This window comes from Panthera onca, chromosome A3 (assembly GCF_046562875.1).
Source record: "Panthera onca isolate mPanOnc1 chromosome A3, mPanOnc1 haplotype 2, whole genome shotgun sequence".
NCBI classification, from domain to species: Eukaryota; Metazoa; Chordata; class Mammalia; order Carnivora; family Felidae; genus Panthera; species Panthera onca.
The window spans coordinates 61,308,633-61,324,576 of record NC_138341.1 but is presented as its reverse complement, the minus strand read 5'-3'; the positions used below and the strand labels follow the sequence as shown (position 1 = coordinate 61,324,576).

At 37.1% G+C, this 15,944-nt stretch overlaps 1 protein-coding gene across 1 annotated transcript in view; it reads left to right on the top strand.

Annotated features, from left to right (window-relative positions):
* Positions 1–10,938, top strand: part of REL (REL proto-oncogene, NF-kB subunit) — a 39,188-nt gene extending 28,250 nt beyond the window's left edge. Inside the window, exons 5-10 of the mRNA XM_060605056.2 lie at positions 1,028–1,168; positions 2,295–2,399; positions 3,128–3,340; positions 4,147–4,215; positions 4,344–4,409; positions 5,873–10,938. Of these exons, the coding sequence (XP_060461039.1) occupies positions 1,028–1,168; positions 2,295–2,399; positions 3,128–3,340; positions 4,147–4,215; positions 4,344–4,409; positions 5,873–6,636 (1,358 nt within the window). The 3' untranslated portion in view covers positions 6,637–10,938. The remainder of the gene's footprint in view (positions 1–1,027; positions 1,169–2,294; positions 2,400–3,127; positions 3,341–4,146; positions 4,216–4,343; positions 4,410–5,872) is intronic.
* The last annotated feature ends 5,006 nt before the right edge of the window (positions 10,939–15,944 follow it).

Sequence of the window (15,944 nt, the reverse complement as noted above, 5' to 3'; positions counted from 1 at the left end):
CAGTTAATATTTTCTTGTTGAACTGTATTTCTTTTCAAATATCAACTTAATAAACTGTTACTACATCTATTCTGTCATAAAGAATAGGTTTTTATATTTTTTCAGAACTGTAAAATTTTCCTGCTAGTGTTTTTGTTCCTTTTCAAGCAAACTTAATTTGTACATAAAATTCCTTATGGAAACTAGCTAGTTACCTTATATCATCTATTTTCTTCTAGGTATTTAATCCCTAACATATTGTTCTGAATTTTAGTAGTTATTTCTACGTATGTCATTTTTATGCAAAACATACGTAAAGCTTTCTAATAGAGTTCAGTTTTTGAGAGCATAGGTTCAGGATTCAGTGACGTCTTAGTTTGAATTCCTTCTCTACCATTGCCTATCTGTGAAACTTTGGAGAAGTAATTTCATCTCCTTAACGTCAGTTCTTGGGGTGCCTGGGTGGCTCAGTCAATTGTCCAACTTGGACTCAGATCATGATCTTGCGGTTCGTAAATTCAAGCCCCGCGTCAGGCTCTGTGCTGATAGCTCAGAGCCTGGAGCCTGCTTCAGATTCTCTGTCTCCCTTTCTCTCTGCCCCTCCCCCACTCACATTCTGTCGCTGTCTTTCAAAAATGAATAAACGTTAAAACATAAAATTCTTCATCTGTAAAACAGGGATGATAATAATTCTTATACAGATTTATATTCTCTTTTATATTCTTCCTATTCTCTGTTGCATATAATCTGCAACTACTTTGTAAGAATTTGTCAATTATTAATGTCAGTTTGGGGTTCTGCTCTAAATTTCAGATAACTTAGGATAGTTACTTCCTGACCATGGCTATAACTTAATACTGTTAGTGACTGACTACGTGCTGGTAATGATAAAAGGCATTCTTGGATTGTGTGCCATTCTATTTTGTTAGCACAGATTGGATGCTACTTAGGGTTATTGGATATGTTGGGCAAGGAGGAGGACCTAGCAGGATTTTAGTTCTATGTGACTGTTTTACATGCTTAAAAAAATTGTACTATTTATATTTAGTTCCTGAACAACAGCTGCTTGATATTGAAGATTGCGATCTCAATGTGGTGAGATTATGTTTTCAAGTTTTCCTCCCTGATGAACATGGTAATTTGACAACTGCTCTACCTCCTGTTGTCTCTAACCCAATTTATGACAACCGTAAGTACTTTATTTTCTTATATTTGTAGCATTAGCTTATGGGGTTTTTTAGTTTAATTTTTTATAGTATTTTGGCAATTAGAAAAAAGTATGATCATTGTAAGAAAAATTCAAGTATTACTAAAATAATAGGAATAATCTTCTCTGATCTCCTTCTTCTCCAAAGATAATCACTATCCTCAGGTACGTTTAACCAGTTTCTTCATATATATTCACAATATATTTTTGGCAACTTTAAAAAAAATCACAGATCCTTTAAAAAAATTTTTTTTTTCCTCTTAGCAATATATCTTTAGCCTTTTCCCCCTTTAGGTACCTTATTCTTTCCAGTAACTGCATATTTCTTTATATGGCTATATCACACTTTGTGAAATCATTACCTTATTACAAGACATTTGGTTTGCTTCCTTCTTGACTTTTTTCTCTAACAAATTGTACTTCAGTAAATATATCCTGTATGTGCATATTTTATGCAGATGTGTCTCTAGCATAATTTTATAAAAGTAGAAATGTTGGCAAATGCTAGATCAAAGGATATGGATATTTGTAGTTTTAGAAGATTATGAAATTGCCCTCGAAGTTTGTGTGTGTGTGTGTGTGTGTGTGTGTGTGTGTGTGTGTGTGTTTGCTTTTATATGCATCCACTCATGGTATATGACTGCCTGTATTGCATGTAGAAGCATAGTGGAGCATAGGCCTATAAAGGTGGATCAGAGTATCCTCATCATGGAGAACTTTGAATTGCCAGGGAGAATTATTGAAATTGTATTCCTATACATGTCAGTATGAAATTGCATTGCTCTAGAGTTATAGTCATGATGTCATGATTGAAGAGATTAATCTGGTGACACTGTGTAGGATGGATTGAAAGAATCCGAATTTAGAAACAGGGAGATTTAACTAGAGGACCTGTTATTGCCGAGAAATGAAGTCACAAGGCTCTAAACCAGTTTGGGCAATGTAGTTAAAAAGGAAAAGGACAGATGTGGATTATTAATGTTTTTAGTGTCCTTAATTTATTTATACACTAAAGCTTTTATCTGTCCTGTAAGTTGTTTTCCTAGAATTCTCACCGTAAAAAACGAGTAAAAAATATTACTAATTTAAAAAAATCCTTTATGTTTAGGTGCTCCAAATACTGCAGAATTAAGGATTTGTCGTGTAAACAAGAACTGTGGAAGTGTCAGAGGAGGAGATGAAATATTTCTACTATGTGATAAAGTTCAGAAAGGTATTTATTTATTTGTTTCATTGAATTTAGAATATACAGATCTTCCTGGGCTTACAGTGAGGTTACACCATGATAAACTCACTGTAAATTGAAAATAATCTTAAATTGAAAATGCGTTAATACCCCTAACCTGCCAAACATCATAGCTTAGCCTAGCCTACCTTAAACATGCCCATAACACTTACATTAACGTGCAGTTGGGCAAAATGACCTAACACAAAGCCTATTTATAATAAAGTATTGAATATCTCGTGTAATTTATTGAAAACTGTACTGAAAGTGAAAAACAGAACAGTTGTATCAGTTGTTGACCCTCCTGATCAGGTGGCTGACGTGGCTTGCTGCCACTGCCCAGCATCTTCAGAGTATTGTTCTGCATATTGCTAGCCCAGAAAAGATCAAAATCTGAAGTACACTTTCTACTGAATGCATATTGCTTTCACGCCATCATAAAGTCAAGACGTTGTTAAGTTGAACCATTGTAAGTTGGGGACCATTTTATTTCGTATTTATTTAGAGAGAGAAAGAGCACGTGTGGGCAAGCAGCGGAGGGGTAGAGAGAGAATCCCAAGCAGGCCCTGCGCTGTCAGCACAGAGCCCATCACAAACCATGAGATCATGACCTAAGCTCAATTGACTGAGCCACCCATGCGCCCCCAATCTGTACTTTAGATTAATAGATGGATTTTGTTTTCCCATTGCTATTTCTTTGCTTTTGTATTCACTAGATGACATAGAAGTTCGGTTTGTGTTGAACGATTGGGAAGCAAAAGGTATCTTTTCACAAGCTGATGTACACCGTCAAGTAGCCATTGTTTTTAAGACTCCACCATATTGCAGAGCTATAACAGAACCAGTAACAGTAAAAATGCAGCTGCGGAGACCTTCTGACCAGGAAGTTAGTGAATCCATGGATTTTAGATATCTGCCAGATGAAAAAGGTAGGATTTCTTGGTGGTAAGGTTTTATACATTTCTTTCATTTTTTTTTTTTTAACGTTTACTTATTTTTAAGTAAAATAAGAGAGCACAAGCATGTGGGTGCGAGTGAGGAAGGGGCAGAGAGAGGGGGACAGAGAGGATCCAAAGCCGGCTCCACGCTGATAGCACAGAGTTCAAAGCTGGGCTCAAACTCACAAACTGTGAGAGCATGACCTGAGCTGAAATCGGATGCTTAACCAAATGAGCTACCCAGTCACCCCAATATATATTTCTTAAAGTTAGTTCTCCTAATAACATTTTCTTATTAGATACATTTGAATACAGTAGTGTTTATTCATGATTTACATTTTATTTCCTGAAAGTTTTCAGCTGATTTTTTACCAATTGATCTTTATGCTCTTTTGCATCTCTTTCTTTAGAAAGGAATCTGGAATAGTTTCAAAGTATCCGAACTGTTCATCAAAATTTATTTTATATTTGAGGTTCTGTTTTTGTCCTTATCATGCCCTTTTTATAGATGGAAAACTTGCCACTCAGAAACTGGTCTTCATTTTGGTTTGGTCCTTAATCTGCCCTTATTGTGTTAGTTGACATTGTTGACTTATAGGTGTTATAAGAAAACAAGATGAGTATTATACCTTTTACTGCTGACTTGGGACACATACTGCAATACTTACTAAATCCATATTATATATATATTTTTAAAGCATTTTCTGTATGGGAATAAAACACCTATTTAGTTGTTGAAGGAGAAGCAGCACAATCCTATGATGATTCACATACTTTCCTGCTTTCTTTTTAACCAGATACTTATGGCAATAAAGCAAAGAAACAAAAAACAACTCTACTTTTCCAGAAACTGTGGCAAGATTGTGGTAAGAGTATTTTGGATTGATTTGTATTTAAATAGATTTGGGGGTTTTTACTTTATCCCATTTTCCAAATTTTAACTGATGTTATTTTTAAAATTGCGTTTAATAATGAAAAAACTTTATCACAACAGTTAATTTTCCTGAAAGACCTAGACCTGGTCTAGGATCAACTGGAGAAGGACGATTCATCAAAAAAGGTATTTCATCCCCTGTAGACTATTCCTTAAATGGTCAAAAGATCAGTGCTTTGCACAGTATATTGGAATTCCATTCTTAAGAATGAAAACTGCTTCTTTGCTATTTTCCATTCCCACAAATTATTTCATGCTTTGGATATTAAATGAATTGATCTCCATTTAAAGTCCTGTTGGAAACTATGATTATGTTTTTGGGATTCATTGTTTGAGAAATTACATTTGTTCATATGGTGGTAATTTTACTTAATTATGGTGTGTCATGGAAGAAGTGGTTTGGATCTGGCGGGTCACTTATCTTTAAAGTTTTACTGGGACACAGCCACGCTCATTTGATGACATATTGTCTGTGGCTGCTTTTTTTGCATTACAGTGGCAGAACTGAGTAGTTCCAACAGAGGCTGTATGGCCCACAGAGGCTAAAATATTTGGCTCTGTGAAAAATATAGAAAAAAAGTTGTGAACCTCTGGTTGAGATCATTCAACCAGGGTTATTTAATTAGAAGTCTTTCGTTCCCCTTAACATTCTTAAATGAGTGCTTTTTCCTGGTTGAGTATGTATAAGCAGTCATATACTATATAAATAGATACAGAATCCTTAATTTCTTTCTGACTGGGAATTATATGGTACTTTAGAGTTCTAGCTTAATAGATCTTAGCAAGTTATGTGGATTTTTCAATCATCCCTAATGAGCATTTCCTCCATCCCTCCATTTTCTCCTAAAAATAGTGAATTTGAAATGGTTTTGGCTAGTTAGATTCCCATTACCTGAAATTCTGATTTTTTTTTAATGCTTTATTTTTTATTTTTTATTTATTTTTTTTTTTTTAACGTTTTTTTTTTTGTTTTTGTTTTTTTTTTTTTTTGGGACAGAGAGAGACAGAGCATGAACGGGGAAGGGGCAGAGAGAGAGGGAGACACAGAATCGGAAACAGGCTCCAGGCTCCGAGCCATCAGCCCAGAGCCTGACGCGGGGCTCGAACTCACGGACCGCGAGATCGTGACCTGGCTGAAGTCGGACGCTTAACCGACTGCGCCACCCAGGCGCCCCTAATGCTTTATTTTTTAAAGTAATCTCTACGCCCAATGTTGGGGCTCGAACTCACAACGCCAAGATCAAGAGTCACATGCTCTATTGACTGAGCCAGCCCGGGACCCCTGAAATTCTGGGATTTATTTTTCACTTTTCAAAAATACCTTTCTAGGGCCTCAGAAGCTAGATTTTCATATTTAACTGGAGTGAAGTTAACTATGCCCAAATAACTTACAAAATTAAAGGTATTTGTAAAACAGTGTTACAGAATGCAGCTTTAGACTCATGTCTAAAGTGCAATTTACTATTTTTATCTAAACTGTTACATCAGTGTCCTTGAAAGTTTTATTAGTGTGTTTATGCTATTTTAATTTAGAGATATTTTTTATACTTTTATTTCAGTTTTGTAAAAATGTATTTTCCTCCCCACAGAATCCAACTTTTCTCATGGTGCAGTTTTGACAGATATGTCCAGGACCTCAGGCATTTCAAGCCAAGCAGACTCCTACTATTCTTCGTCTGTGTCCATCTCGAGTGCGTTGTCACATCATACTCCAGCCATACCTGCAATGGTATCTCAGCCTTCAAGCTGGTCTTCAGGGGCCCACCCCACCTCACGCTCAGTCAACACAAATCCACTGAGTAGTTTTTCAACGGGGACACTTTCCTCTAATTCACAAGGTGTCTCACCATATCTGGAAATACCTCTTGTGAGTGATTTGAATGCCTCTAATGCTTGCATTTATAACAATGCTAATGACATAGGCAGAATGGAAGCATCATCCATGTCATCAGCTGATTTATATGGTATTTCTGATGCCAACATGCTACCGAATTGCCCTGTGAATATGAATGACAGCATGAGGGAGTCTGATAATCCAAGACTTGTGAGCATGAATCTTGAAAACCCCTCATGTAATTCAGTGTTAGACCCGAGAGACTTGAGACAGCTCCATCAGATGTCCTCTTCCAGTCTGTCAGCAGGCGCCAGTTCCAGTACTACGGCTTTTGTTGCACAGTCCGAGGCATTTGAGGGATCTGATTTCAATTGTACAGATAACAGTATGATGAATGAGTCGGGGCCATCAAACGGTACTAATCCAAACAGTCATGGCTTTGTTCATAGTCAGTATTCAGGTATTGGCACTATGCAGAATGAGCAATTGAGCGACTCATTCGCGTTTGAATATTTTTAAGGTAACTTGTGTGATTTAAATGGTTACTCAAGATTTAAATCCTTTGACATGTTTGTAACCATTTTTATGTTACCTATATAGATACAGTATTTTATATTTCTCTGAGACTATAACATAGGGTTTTGTTTTGTTTTGTTTTTTATTTAAAAGATGACAGTTCAAAACTTCTTTATCAGAGAGAAGTATAAAACTTTGGGGATGTAGGGCCTTCCTCTAACAGGCGATCTTGGCTCTGGAGCTCCTTGTTTAGCTGGCAGAGAATTTGTCAGGATATAATGAAAGATGAATCTTCAGTGCTGAAGCTACAGCTTGAAAGAGAGGGATGAAATCATTTCCTAACCTCAGGAAGAGGAGGAAAAATTCCAGCATTTACAGAAGACTTTTGCTTCAAAGAGTAGATAAATCTACACAGACTGAACTTCTAGGCTAGGATGCCCTATAGAGTCTGACATCCAATGAAGGTTTATTAAACTAGCACATACTTCAGCTTAGGCTAAATCATTATTTGACATAAGTGTATAAAGTACATGTTAAATATTGAATAAAACCAATTTTCCTGTTAACCCCCACCCCCCCACCCCCACACACACAACTTTGGGTATATTGAATATAAAGCTAGAAAGTACCATAAAAGGACAATTCTGAAATGGAAATTTAAAAGGGCCTTACTGTTTCTTCTTTTGAAACATGTGACCTGATGCTGTGTGCAGTGCGAATTCTGTCTTTAGAGTCCTATCCCATTTCCCCATGACAGAATGAGAAGGTGAGAGAGAACAAGGCTCTAGTTTTTCCAAATATACTTTTTTATACTTCTTTTATATTGTACTAATGTATTCTTAGGTAAATGAATTAACTGATATTTGCTTTTAAGCAAATTTAAGGTGAAACCTGTAATGACTATGTCATTGGAAAAATGAATTACTTATTATTTTTGAGACCCATGGGCCAAGGTGACCCCTAAGGGGTTTTCTGGAGTTTCTTAGATTTTTTTTTTTTTTTAGAGAGAGAGTGAGTATGAGCTGGGGGAAGGGGCAGAAGGAAAGAGAATCTTAAGCAGGCTCCACACTCCTTGTGGAGCCCAGTGCAGGGGTTGATCCCATGACCCTGGGATCATGACCTAAGCTGAAACCAAGAGTGGGATGCTTAACCAGCTAAGCCACCCAGGTGCCCCTGAGTTTCTTAAATTTATATGTAAATCAAAAGTCTTTAAAAATTTAACTTGGACAGAAGGGAGTTGAAGTGAGCTTTCAAGGCAGGGGAAGTTCTCTACATTTCGGTCTTAAATCCCTACCTTTAGAATTGCTTGTGATTTTAGCTTTACATCCATGTCTTTAAGGTGAAGAAGTTTCCTTAGACTTCTCTTCTTTCTTGTTTCCTGACTCACTGTGATCTCATCCAATTTCGTGCCCTCTTCCTAAATTTTACCCTTAGACCTATCCCCTGACCTCCAGACTTGGAGCTTACATTATGCATGCAAAACTGATTATTTGACATCTCTGCTCAGAACCTAATTAAAGCTCAGACTCGACATAACTAAAACTGAGTTCTTGATCTTCCCTCCCAAATTTGCTTCTCCTTCAGTCTTCCCCAACTTAGTAATAGTAATGCCATGCTCCTAAAGTTGCTCAGGTCCAAAACCATGGAGTCATCCTTCATTTTTTATCTCCCTAATCCAATCCGTCAGCAAATCTGGTAGGCCCTGCCTTCAGAATATATCCAAAGTTCACCACCTCTTTTGACCTCTACTATCAACTTCCTGTTCTAAGCCACTATCGTATCATCTCCTGCCTATAGCCTCCAAAAACGCTCCTACATCCTTGTGCCCCTACTGTCTATTCTCCCAAAAGTAGCCAGAATAATTATTTTTAAAAGAAGTCAAATTGTCAGTCATCTGCTCAAACCATCCAGTGGCCCCCTACTCCCACACAGAGTAAAGACCAAAGTCCTTAAAATTAGCAGGCCCACACTCCCTCTCCTGTCTCATCTCTTACCGTTTTCTTTTCCTCATTCAGCTCCAGGCATTTGGAGCCTCCCTTCAAAAACACCACTTATACTCATCCCTCAGACTCTTTGTGTTTGGTGTTTTCTCTGCCTTGCCTGTCTCTCTCAGATACATGCGTGGTTCACTTCTTAACATCCTTCGGAGTCACTCAGCTGTTGCTGATCAAGGCCTTACTCAACCCTCTACACATGAGCACTCCATGCCCCCTCTCCCTTATATTGGTCTATGGTACTTATCAGGATCTGACTTTACTAAGCATTTGTTTATTGAATCCCCAGTTTGTGGAATAGTGTCTGCCTCCTATTAAGCACCGAGTTATTTCAAAGTACTACTACTAGAACTTTCAAAGTGTGGTACTAATAGAATGTTCAAAGTATTATAGAACTTTGTTTTTTGAAAGACCAGCTCTAATTATTAGATGCTTAGGATTTTTTATAATTCTGTTTAATGTGACATGGGGTTTATGTCTGAATCATGTACCTTCAGGTCAAGGATTAATACTGGTAATCCAAATTGTTTGAAAGCAGAGCAATCCCAGTGGCAAAATGATGGTAGAATTTAGGCAGTAATAGTAGTTGTGATGGAATTGTCATGATGCTAAGTAAATAGCTTGTCAAAGACTTAGTCTCTTTTACAACCAGAATCTCCCATAAATATTGAGCATGTTCCGAGCTAGAAACAGTGTGTCATTTCACTTACGTAGTGTCCAAGCAAACCAATAAAGTTTATTGGAACAATCAAAATGGGAAATGTGTGGATGTCATGTAAATAAAAATTCCGAGTTGAATGATCCTGGGAAATGATACGGCGAGCAAGATAAATCTTGACTTGAGGTCTGGATAGTTTAGGAAGCAGAAGAAAAAGAGTAAACACAAGTACCATTAATATTTCTCAGAAATTTGATTTCAAATCAAAACATTTGTTATGTAACTTTAAAAACCATAAGCATATAGCATGCCTTAGAAGTACTTAACCAGTAAGTAAGGAAAACTTGGAAGGTATAATTCCTTTTTTATTCAAAATATGAACCCAGGATATCTCCAGATAGTGGTTCATAGGTGCTGAGTTTTGTTTTTTTTTTTTTAAAGAGAATCCTATAATTTTATATTAATTAGCACTGGCAAGCTTAAACACAGACAGTTAGAATATCTAAGTGGATTTTCATTAAATAAGCAATTGACTTGTTTCGCAGTTTTGGATTTTTTTCTGTGTAAGCCGCATTAAGATAGTGCAACATCTGTGTTTAGAGTATTTCCAATGGATTTCTCATTTTTCAGGTGCTATTTACTGATTGTAGAATTTATTTTATAATTTAAAAAGAATTTGGCAGCCAGCTTCTCCTTGATCTCTAAACGTATTTATGCTCTCACACGTAGTTTCCAAGGAAAAGGTGCCCTTCTGCCTTTCTAAATGAACTCTACTTGTACCTTGGACTGTCCTATCTCTCCCGTCTTGTTTTTGTGTCCTCATATCACCATTTAGTGCCGGTTTTCTTTGTATAAATGTGGTAAATGTCTTCTCTAGTCTAAAAAGAAAGGAAACAAAAATCTTTCCTACCAACTTCATGCCCTGTCCTTCACATCTGGGCTTGGGAAATGCTTTCAGCCTCCCATTTCCTCAGCTCCCATTCTTTGGCTTACTGTTTCATAATATTCTGGGGAGAGGGCCAGAGTCACTGTCCTTGTCAAATCTAGTGTCTTTTTGTCAGTCCTCACTCTGCCTGACCTATTCATAACCTTCTTCCCTATTGGCCACTCCCTCCTTGGATGCTCCTCCCAGGCTTCTGTGGTAGATAAGATTCTCCGAGGCTGACATTTTTTCCAGTCTCATCCCCAGCCCTCATTTGGTGCTATTTTTCCCCTCGGTGGCCTCATCAATGCCCACGATTTCAGCTTTCTCTCATGCTGCCCACACTTACCTTTATAAACTGGCTCCCCCTTTGGATTCTCTACTTTCATTAATGGGATTGCCATTTACCCTGCCACCCAGAATAGTTAATAGGAACTTCAAAGTCACATTTTATTCCTTTTCTCCCTCCCTCACACTCATACTTAGTCATCTGGTCTTTTTAATTCTGCCTCATAAAAATGACTTGCATTTTTCCCTCCTTCCTTCCTAGTGCTTTCTTAGTATAGGTCTTCATTTCTTTTCCCCAACAAGAATCTTCTGTATACTGTGGTTAACAATAATACCACATTCTCCTTAAGCCCTATTATGTAGCTGGCATTCCTTGAAAAATCTCTCAGGCTGCCAGGCCTCCATGCCTTTAACATACTCACTTGTCCTCTTTTTTTTTTTTTTTTTTTTTAATATAAAAATCTGTATTTATTATAGTTAGCATAAAACATTTTTTGCATCAATTATTGTTGTAATTTAGCCTGAATAACTCCGCTATTTGGCTACTGTACTGAAGTCCTCTTTTGAACCTACAACGAAGAGCCTGTGATAGTTATGGAAAGCGTTACCATAGCAACCTATATTGATGTCACAAGCTCAGTCTTCTGACTTCATTGCATAATGTAGTAGCAACTGGGTTTGCAGCAGAAACACCCTGCTAAAGAAAAGTACCTTGGTTCACAGCAAAGAGGACAAAGGAAAACAGCAAGGTATAGGGAGTTGAAAGAAAGGAATTATTAATGCCTTGTAGTAGGTAACTAGCTCACAAAAAAGAAGAGGACACTTTGAAATTAAAAAGCATATAGGGGCACCTGGGTGGCTCAGTCACCCGGGTGGAACCTGGGTGGCTCAGCGGACCCAGTGGCATCCGGCTCAGGTCATATCATGGGTTTGGGGGTTTGAACCTTGTGTCAGTCTCCACACTGACTGTCCAGAGCCTGCTTGGAGTACTCTCTCTCTGCCCCTCCACCGTGTGGGTGCTCTCAAAATAAACAAATACTTTTTTTGAAAAAGCATATAGAGTTTTTTATTTTTTGAAATAGTAATGGGTAAAGGATATGATTGATGTCCTAATCTTAATTTTAATAAAAATGTGGAGAACTCTTACATCAATATGTCATATTATATAGCTAGATCTATTTAAGCATGTTTTTGTATGTCTCAGTGAAAGATTATATCTGTTAATGAATATTATGCTTCTTACACTGGGTACATTAAATCATCAGTGTTTATTTTACCATGCAAATATTCATCCTCATTAGAATACAAATAAGTGACATGGCTTTGCTCATTTAAAATAAAATAAAAATTTGCAATGATATCCTTTTTTTAGACAGGCCTGATCTTTCCATTGGAGCCTAAAGCCTGTTCATTATGTCAGTTGGTCTAGATTTCTATCATACAGTGAATTTCCGAATTGAGATTTTGGAATTTGAAAAGGCATTTACACTAATAAACTTCCTCACCAGAAACTAAGCAACACAGATCCTTTAAGACTGGGCTTGTCCTCCGTGAAGCTGAGTCCTCCCCCAGTTGAGACACAGCTCGGTGCGTGCGCCTGTCGCCGAGATCCTCTCAGTCAAGTACAGTCCTTAAAGGTTTGTCTCATTTGGCTTTTGGACTCTCACTTGGCACCATCTGTGGCATCGTTGGTGCTGAATAAATGGTAGCTATTCATTAAAGAGGGAAGGATAAAACTGACAGAGGATTATAAAATGTGGACAAGGATATGATTTTTAAGGGGAAAGGTTACTTAAGCTGGTAGGAAAAGCAGTGATGCCAAGATTACCCAGCTTGTGAAATACTTTACTGTCTGCTTCCTATACTGTCAACTGTATTAGGTAGAAACTTTAATAGTTATTAGGATTGTTTCACATCTCTGACCTTGCTCCTTTTCTCTGCTGTATGTGGCAGTTTTAATCTTCTAGGCGTTTCTTCAACACCGTACCCTTGCACAGACACTCCAGTATTAATGTAATAAATCACATAGCACATTTTTAAAAGTTTATTTATTTATTTGGTGGGGGGGGGGGGGCAGGGAGAGAGGGAGACAGAATCCCAGGCAGGCTCTGCGCTCAAACTCATGAACCGTGAGATAGTGACCTGAGGCAAAATCAGGAGTCAGATGCTTAACCGACTGAGCCACCCAGGCGCCCCTTTTTTCCCTCACAGAGCACATTTTTGTTATGTCTAATGTGCAAAGCACAGTGTTAGGTGCTAGAAATGAAACAGGTGATGGAGATAAATCTCCTGCTCTCACAGATGTCAGTCTTTTTCTTTTAAGAGGTAAAATACTCTGCAAAGTACAGAAAGTGGACTAGTTTTAAGTGTACAGCTTGATGAATTTTTACGTATGTAAACAATCATTTCCAGTATCCCAGAAGTTTCCTCCATGCCCTTTCCAATGTACCTATATCTCAAAACCACTATTCTTATTTCTGTCATCAGAACCTACTATTATAATGGCCTTTTAAATTGGTAACTGGGTTCCTCTAAAAGCTGGGTTGTCAGTTTTAAACCTAATGTTTCAGAAAAAAATTTGTCCATGTTAAGAGACTTGGAATTGGTGGTCTAGGCTGCCCGGTAGTGCCCAATAACTTGTTATATAATAGGGGATTAAAGAAATTGCCACGTGATGTTAAATAGCGTGGGAAAATGGAAGGAGTAGGGATTTTTTTTGTCGGAACATCTAGGTGTGAATTTTCAGCTCTGCAACTTACAGGTTATGCAATATTTAACAAATCATGCCTTCTGTGGGCCTCTCTTCAGATATAAAATGCAGATAATACCTTCTTTACCTACCTCACAAGATGTGTTGTATTAAATAAAATAATGCACAAGAAACTAGTGCTAATGAAATATTAATAAACCAACATCTATGTGTATCCTGTGGCCCTGAGTAATCTCTAAATCCAGACATTCCTTCTAATATATGCAGAGTGAGAACTATGGAGTAGATTACTTAGTAGGAACTCTGAGATGGGTTTCTCTTTAGAGTGACCATCTGTTGTGCCCAGATCTGGAGGCTGTTTATTTGGCCTTACTTTTAACAGAACCATTTTCTACCATATTCTGTTATATAGCAAACCTAAGATCATTTCCAGTTCTGAAATTCTAGGATCCTTAATTTATTTGCCAAAGTTGATTATGAGTTGGGAGTTGTAGCACTATCTTCCTACAAGGGAGCCTCATCATAGCTAACGAAGTTGCCACTGAAAGATTTCTGATCGTTTCCCCCCCCCCCCCCCCCAGGGGTTGAGTATGAAAAGGGCAAAATTAGGATGCTTTTCGTAGCACACAGAATAAAAAATTTCATGCTATTTAACATAAGCCCAGGAGTGGGCAGCTAATGAGAGCGAAATGTATGGTCTGTGTCTGATCTTATGCCTTTGTCTAAGATTTAGTCAAATTGCTATTTTAACTAATACATCTTAGCAGAATTTAAAGCACAGACTTAAAATCATTGGATAAGATTGAATCTCAAAAGTAATTGTAATTTTTTCATGATACAAAAGTATAGGTTAAGAAAAAACCTTTATGTCCCCACTACTGTCACTAATAAATAAAACACAGATAAAAATTTTAAACATTCATTTCTCCTAAAGATTTTCTAAATATGTTTCATTTCGAAATGTCTATAGCTTTAGGAAAAAATACCACCTGCTAGTAATTATCTATTTAGAGGGGGTAGAATTTATCATTTGTCACTTACCACTCGTTTCCACTTCAGTTTACGATTGGACTTTCAAAAATTTAAAGAATCTTAAATGTTTAAAGAATTGAAAGAACTTAAAATTTTTCCTTAGTTATGTGTGAACAGTAATTATAATTAGCAAATAATGGTGCTTCAGTAAATCGAGTTTTCAGGGATATCAGCAGAGTAAATAAAATGTGTTTTTGATAAAAGTAAACATCTTGGCTGTTTTTCTTATTACATAATCAAAACAGTGTAGCTTTGCATAAAATGTAGTAATAGAGAAGATGGGAGTATTTGGGGATCTACTTATGGAATTTAGTCTCAGGAGACTTCATTGGGAACATGGTACAGTCTAGACAAACCCTTTATATGTCTTATGTTTTAAAAGAATGTATTAAAGGGGCACCTGGGTGGCTCAGTAGGTTGAGCATCTGACTCGTGATTTTGGTTCTGGGAATGATCCCAGCACCATGGGATCGAGCCCCACGTCAAGCTCCATGTTGAGCATGGAGCCTACCTAAGATTCTCTTTCCCTCTGCCCCTCCCCTGCTTGTGCTCTCTTTTTCTTTCTCAAAAAAATAATAAAATGACTTTAAAAGAATGTACTTAAAAATGGTGTTAACTAATGAATTACCCTTCTTAGGGGCTCTAATAAATTTGAAGGCACTGTAAAAAGTGGTTTTTGTTAAGTTCTCAGGTATTCAATTATTTATGTTAAATGTCACATCAAGATGTAATCATTTGTAAGATGTCAAGATGCTTTTTGTTGTACAGAATATTTTATTACCTTTGTAATATCTTTGTATACAGTGATTTTTTTTTCGTGGTAATAAATGGAAAAAACTCAAAGACTTAAAATTTTGTTGTCGTTTGACTTAAACTATTGATGAGATTTTGTTATTTATAGGATCCTCCTTGGGAAAGGTAGTTTGGTTGCTTAGAAACATTAGGCATTTTTATGGAAAGCTATAGCTGAATATACCTGCATATGTAACTGTTCTGTGAAATGATGATTTTTGTAGAGTACTAAAATGCATTTTTAAAAGATTTTCATTTTCTGCCTTCCTGACTTATTTCCTGCCTCTCTCCCTTCCTGTATAATTCAGGACAAAAGTCATTCACTTATTGTGAGCAAGGTACAGGTAAGTACTTTGCCACAGGAGGCAAAGGTGGTGCCCCAGTGTGGGACTGCTGGGTGGAGCTGAAGGAGAACATTTGAGGGTGGTAGAGAGGGGACTTTCTGGGATCTGGAATAAGAAATAGGAGATTGGTTATTTAGGAGGGGGACTGATCTATCAAGTAAATAAATAAGGCTAATGGGAGCCAGATTTCTGTCAGAGAAAGGTATTACAAATATGAAAAGGGAGAAAGCTAGAATAAGGTTGGAATTGGAAGTACTGGTATACAACTCCCAATTTTCAATATGTGTAAAGTAATGTGTTTGTGCGTGTATGCATTTGCATTCGTAAGTAACAAATTATAACCCGTCAAATAAAACAGGAAGCCACAAATCCACAAGAAGGGAAACTTCTGCCTTTCAGTGGAATGGTAACCAAGAAATGTAAAAGGAACGGTGGAATTAGAAAATCAGTATTTGACAAATCTTCAGCAAATGCTTAAATTAATAGATGAAAGTGTGATGATCTCCTTATAAGATACTAATTAAAGGGAAAAAAGAGTAACTATAAAAGTGGAGGAGCCTGGCAGACACTA